The sequence below is a fragment of the Alligator sinensis genome, unplaced genomic scaffold (genome assembly GCF_000455745.1).
Source record: "Alligator sinensis unplaced genomic scaffold, ASM45574v1 scaffold453_1, whole genome shotgun sequence".
NCBI classification, from domain to species: domain Eukaryota; kingdom Metazoa; phylum Chordata; order Crocodylia; family Alligatoridae; genus Alligator; species Alligator sinensis.
The window spans coordinates 1,119,804-1,125,399 of NW_005842485.1; the positions used below are offsets into that span (position 1 = coordinate 1,119,804).

General features: G+C 53.0%; 1 protein-coding gene across 8 annotated transcripts in view; it reads left to right on the forward strand.

Moving 5' to 3' along the window:
• Positions 1 to 5,596, forward strand: part of KANSL3 (KAT8 regulatory NSL complex subunit 3) — a 37,459-nt gene that overhangs the window by 17,456 nt on the left and 14,407 nt on the right. For 6 of the 8 annotated variants that reach the window (XM_014523424.2, XM_014523426.2, XM_025212788.1 and 3 more), the window contains 4 exons: positions 1,728 to 1,791; positions 2,850 to 3,050; positions 3,400 to 3,556; positions 5,471 to 5,548. In XM_014523424.2, coding sequence (XP_014378910.1) covers positions 1,728 to 1,791; positions 2,850 to 3,050; positions 3,400 to 3,556; positions 5,471 to 5,548 — 500 coding nt within the window. The remainder of the gene's footprint in view (positions 1 to 1,727; positions 1,792 to 2,849; positions 3,051 to 3,399; positions 3,557 to 5,470; positions 5,549 to 5,596) is intronic. The other 2 variants (XM_025212790.1, XM_025212787.1) reach the window with 1 other exon arrangement.

Consider the following 5,596-nt stretch of genomic DNA (forward strand, 5'->3'; position numbering starts at 1 on the left):
TAACCTGGTCATAAAAAGAAAGTAGATTGGTCAGGCACGATCTGCCTGCCATGAACCCGTGCTGGTTTCCCCTCAGCATAATTTGTCCTGCCGGGCTCTCACAAATGTGAGCCTTGATAATTTTTTCAAAGACTTTGCCAAGGATGGAGGTGAGACTGACTGGCCTATAGTTGCCCGGGTCCTCCTTCCTCCCCTTTTTGAAAATGGGGACCACGTTGGCCCTTTTCCAGTCCTCCGGGACTTGGCCCGTGTGCCACGAGCTTTCAAATATTCCGGCCAGTGGCTCTGCAATGATGTCGGCCAGTGCCTTCAGCACCCTCGGATGGAGCTCATCCGGGCCTGCCGACTTAAAGGCATCCAGTTCTTCCAAATGACTCTGCACCATCTCAGGGTCTACGCATGGTAGTCTGGCGCCTTGCTGCTGCCTCTCTACAACCCCAGTGAGAGACTTGTCGTGCCCCTCACTTAGGAACACTGAGGCAAAGAACTCGTTGAGGAGTTCAGCCTTGTCCCCTCTGTCCGTCACCAATTGTTTCTGCCCATTTAGCAGGGGTCCTATTCCTCCCTGGGCCTTCCTTTTACTCCCAATATATCTAAAAACCAATTTCTTGTTGTCTTTTACTTGGGTTGCCATCCTCAGCTCCATGGCAGCTTTGGCCCGTCTAACTGCCTCCCTACAAGCACGAGCAGAGGAGGTATATTCATCTTTGGTGATCTCTCCCTGTTTCCACTTTTTACGGGTATGTGTCCCTGGGGGATCCCCCATTGCCAAGGGGTATGCAAAGAACCAATGGCAGTGAAGTTTCACTGCAGCTTGACCAATCAATATTTGGAGCTGGAGCTTCTGAGTGACATTGGCATTGATGTCCTTCCTGATGTGTAGAGACGTGGGAGAAGAGTACAATCCAAAGTAGTTGGCATGTAAAGGCATATGTGTCCAAAACCAACTGAAAACCATTGCCCTAGTGCAGGGGTAGGTAACTCTTGGCATGCTTGCCAGAGTGTGGCACGCAAAGGCATTTTGCTTGGCATGCATGCCTTGGGGTAGATGGTGGGGAGCCATGCGGAGCCCAGTCCTTGCTGTGGCAATGCAACCCTGGTCCCTTCCCTGCCATCTGCCTTGAGGCAGACATGCACCTGCCACTTGCAATGAGCTGGGCTGCAGCTCTGCGGACCTCGGTGCAGCTGCTTGCAGCCTCTCTGCCACCTGCTGTGAGCAGCCCAGGCTCCATGTTAGGTATGTGCACCTCAGGGTGGACAGTGGGCAAGGGCTGCTCTGCCACAACAAAAATCAGGTCCGTCGCTGCTCGCCTGCCATCTGCCCTGGGTATGCCAACATCTTACAAATTAAGATGGCCGGTGTTTTTGGCACTCTGTCCAAAAATGTTGCTAACCCCTTTATGAGTAGTCTCAAAGTGGTGAGGGGGTTCACTGTGCTCTGAAGGAGAGGTCTCATAAGGTAGGGAGAAGGAGACAAGCCTCTAAGGCTTCTGGGAAGGTGGGAGCCTTGTCCCCTAGTCTCGTTGTTGTGGATTTACATGCAAATATGAGAACAAATGATAATCACACTGGCTGCAGTGGTGGGGAAATTCACCTTGCAGCACGATGTATGGGGATTTCATGCTTGATTGCTGGCATTCAGGCTATGGATAGTGTTAGGAGGGAAGGAATGGAGACAGGAAGAAAGAACGGATGTGTGTTAACTCCTTTCCTTGCTCCATCCTTAGGATAAGCAAAGCCAAGAAGAAGTTGGAAGGGCTGACCCAGAGCATGGTGGACCGTTGCATTCAGGTAAAGCTTCAGTATTCTCTGTGCAGGTTGGGCCTATGCCCAGAGGCCTCAGTGGGTGCTAACCCTGATGTCCCTGCCAGGCAGGATGAATGTAACCCAGGAGTGGGCAAAATGTGGCCTGTGGGCCAGATGCGGCCCGCCAGGCCATTCTATCCAGCCCACAGGGCCCCTAAAAAATTCAGAAAATATTTATCGCCCCTGGCTGCCTGTCATGCGGCCCTTGATGGCTTGCCAAAACTCAGTAAGCGGTCCTCTGCCTGAAATAACTGCCTGCCCCTGAATTGTAACATCACATCTCTCAGTTGCTGCTCTTGTGATGCCAGAACCATCTGGGATGCTAAGGAACCATAGCCTTGGGTTGTTCCCAGCATCCTTCGTTGATTTTCCCCCTTGCTGCACTGTCCTGTCCCATGTCATAGTTGGGATCCTACCTCGACCAGCATAAAACATAAAAAAGAAGAAGGCCCATTGTGAAAGTGCAGCCCAAGCTGGCCTGCTCCATTGTCCTCTGCTGCATGGGCTCTGAAATGAGGTGTGCAGCTGAGGCCTTACAGCTGTGGGGACACCCAGTGCTAGCCTGTGGCACCCACATATGTTTCCCTTGAGCCCCAGACAGTTTGACGTTCTCCAGGGCATTGACCTCTTCCCTGGGGGACCATGCGCATGACTTCCCTGCAGAAGCAGCCATTGCTGGAGGTCCTCTCAGCTTGGGTGGAGGCTCCTAGCTGCACGGACCTCAAGGGAAGAGCTGGTTTCCTACTGGACTGGCCAGGGGCAGCAAATGCTCTTGGTTCTTCCTCTAACATGGTGGTGCTGTGAACTGCCCTGGTGGTTCTCAGGGACCTACAGAGACTTGGCTCTAGCAAGAGAGCTAATCCAGTTACCCATCCCTGACTCCTGTTCTTCTGAAAGGGGAGGCTGCTTTTGGGGTCTCCATTTGGCTCTATCTGAGTGTGGTAGGTGAAGGGAAAGCCCTGAGAGGTCCATCTCTTTGGGCAACCTCAGTATTAAAGGCCCTTTTAGGCACGTTGTTAAGTGCCATCCTGCTCCCCATCCAGGATGAAATTGCCGACTTTCTGACCGGAGTCCTGACCCGGTCGGAGAATCACACTGGCTCTGACCCTCGTGACCTTGACGCCGAGAAGAAAAAGAAGCCACGGGACCCAACCAGGAGGGATCTGTCATTCGACTTGCCAGAAAGAACCAGCCGACCCGCATCCCCAGCTGCCAAGGTGCCGGCCTCGCCTTCCGGCTCAGAGGTGAGGACAGTGCCTGCAACTGGTGTCAGTACATGGTGATGGCCTTCTGTCTGTGAGCTGTGCTGGCAGGGGACAGGAGGGTTGCAGATGGAGCCAGTTCATTGTAAGGCTTCCAGCCTATCCCAGGCTCTGAGCATGGGGGCCAGGTTTTTCCCCTTCTTCTGCCCTTGAGTGAATTGAGCCAAATCCCCACCTCCTTGCTTTCCTGTTAAGTGCAAATAATGGCATTAGACTGATGTCACGGCTGACAAAAAGTTAATTAGTGCTACCAAAGAACGAGGATGCAGAGGCCCCCTTGGGAATGGTGTTGTGGGACCCTAGTGGAAATCCAGCTGCCTCCCCTCTGCAGGACCTCTCCAGTGTCTCCAGCAGCCCCACCTCGAGTCCCAAGATCAAAGTGGCCACTGTGCCAGCTGTCCAGAAGCCCAGCCAAGTGGGCACCGCTCAGCTGCTGAAGAGGCCAGTGCAGAGGCCAGAAGCAGTCTTGACGCACAAGCAGGCTCAAGGTAAGAGCCCAGGCACCTATTCCCCTTCGGTGTCCCACTAGCATCCTAGTAAAACCCTTTCCAAGACCCTTGGCAGGTCTTCAGGACCCCTTGGCATGTCTCCATGTTCTATGGAGACTGTGCTCCCTACTTCTTGTAGCAGCACAGTGATCAATCTGTTCCCAGCTGCTTCTGGGCACTGAATCAGGGCAGGAGTTGTGCTCTCAGCAGCCCAGCATGGTCATGGGTAAGCCTTGGCTGTTGTCCAGATCAGGTAGGATCACCACCATCCCCAGCCAGTCTACTTGTCACATAGTGGTGTGAGGAGGGTGCTGTCATGTCAGGCACTGGGACATCTGTGTAGAGGTCACCTGGGAGCTGCTGTCTCATGTCCAAGAAGGCCGCCAGGGTTTGATGGGACTGAGGGAAGTGGCTGAGCCACAGTGCAGATCTAACAGGCTTCATGGAGACACGAGAGAGCCTACCTCCCTGAGGAGAGGGACCCAGGTGTTTGAGTGTCTGGGCTTTGGCTTCAAAGGGTGCAACTAGAAATTCAGGGCACCAGGCGGTTTCTTCCAGAACCTGTGAATAACATGGAGCACCTGGGAAGTAGTCCATGGCCTGCTGCTCCCTGTGAGGATGCCAGCTGCTCCCCAGCTCGCTCCCAGAACTCCTTCTGTGGGAGGAGCCAACTTCAGGCAGGATCTTGAGCCCCAGGCTCACCCATAGCACAGCATGCAAATCATTAGACGCAGCTGCATCCTTCTTGGGACTCATGGGAGCCAGGGAGGGGCAGTGGCTGCTGAGCACAGTAGAGCGGAGTAGCTCTTTTGAGAGCACTTCGAAGGCTGAGCGCTGCCAGCGCGGGGGTCCGTGTACATCTTGCGGAGGCAAATGTGTATTCCAATTTTTCTCATCAGAGATACCAAGTCTCAGTGGCTGAACTGGGCCTTTGTGGGTAGGTTGGGGTCCCTGGCTTGGCTCAGTGCCCTCAGCTGTGCTCAGGGGCTGAGGGGAAGGTGTCTACAGCATGGATGTGTCCTCTGGGCTGGCTGGGAAAGGAATTAGCAGTGCCCCTGGACCCACTGCCCTTTCCCAGGCTGGCATAATTCAGTGCGTCATGGGGGAATACTGCATTTTCTTGCATGCCACATACCTCAGATAAGACGTACCTTGTTTGGGGAAAGGAGAAAAAAAAGATTTTACCAGAGTTGTTGTTGCATACAGCAAGGACAGTGTGTCATCTTCAGCTCCTTCACACACACTTTTCCTACTGCAGTTTTAACCCTTTCACAGCTGAATTGCCAGCAGCTCTCGACTGTTCAGCCAAAAGCTGAAACCCCAGATGCTGCTGGAGACTTGAGTTCATGGACAGATCTGGGATTTTGAAAAGAGCCTGTAGGGTTATGATGCAGGAGAAGAGAGATCAGAAGGAACTAAACTACACATTCTTCAGCATAATTGCTGAAGAAAGGCTTGCGTGATTATTGGACCGTCATGACCATTTGTTAAAAAGGAGAAATGCGGAGAGAACTCTGGAATAGGGGGAAATATGGAGAAATCCAGACACATTTCTCCGGCTCACAGAGTGGGGTCATTAACACCTGTGGAACAAAGAGCAATTAGCAGGCAGGTGGAGTCTAATGAGCCAATTGACTCTCTCAGCACTGTGTGGCTAGAAATGCCACTGCTGCTGTTCCAGGTAGACATGGCGCCCAATTTTGGAAGGCTAATTTTTTTTGCAGGGGAAGGTGTGTATGGTAGGTGAGTGTGTACAGTAGCTGTACAGGGAGCCCCAAGGCCAGAGCATAGCACGTCCTGGAGCTGCGAGGTCCCTGCATGCCTGCAAGGAGGGCGGGGATGCGTGGGGTCTCACCAGCCCTATCTGCTCCATAGCCGGGCTGTGATTCTGTAATTCTCTCTGATTCCTTTCAGCTCAGTTCGCTGCTTTTCTGAAACAAAACGTGCTAGTGAGGAAAGCTCTTCCTCCTGGCACCTCTTCATGTCTCTTTGGTGAGTATCTCCTTGCTACCTGTCTCTCTCTCTCTCTCTCTCTCTCTC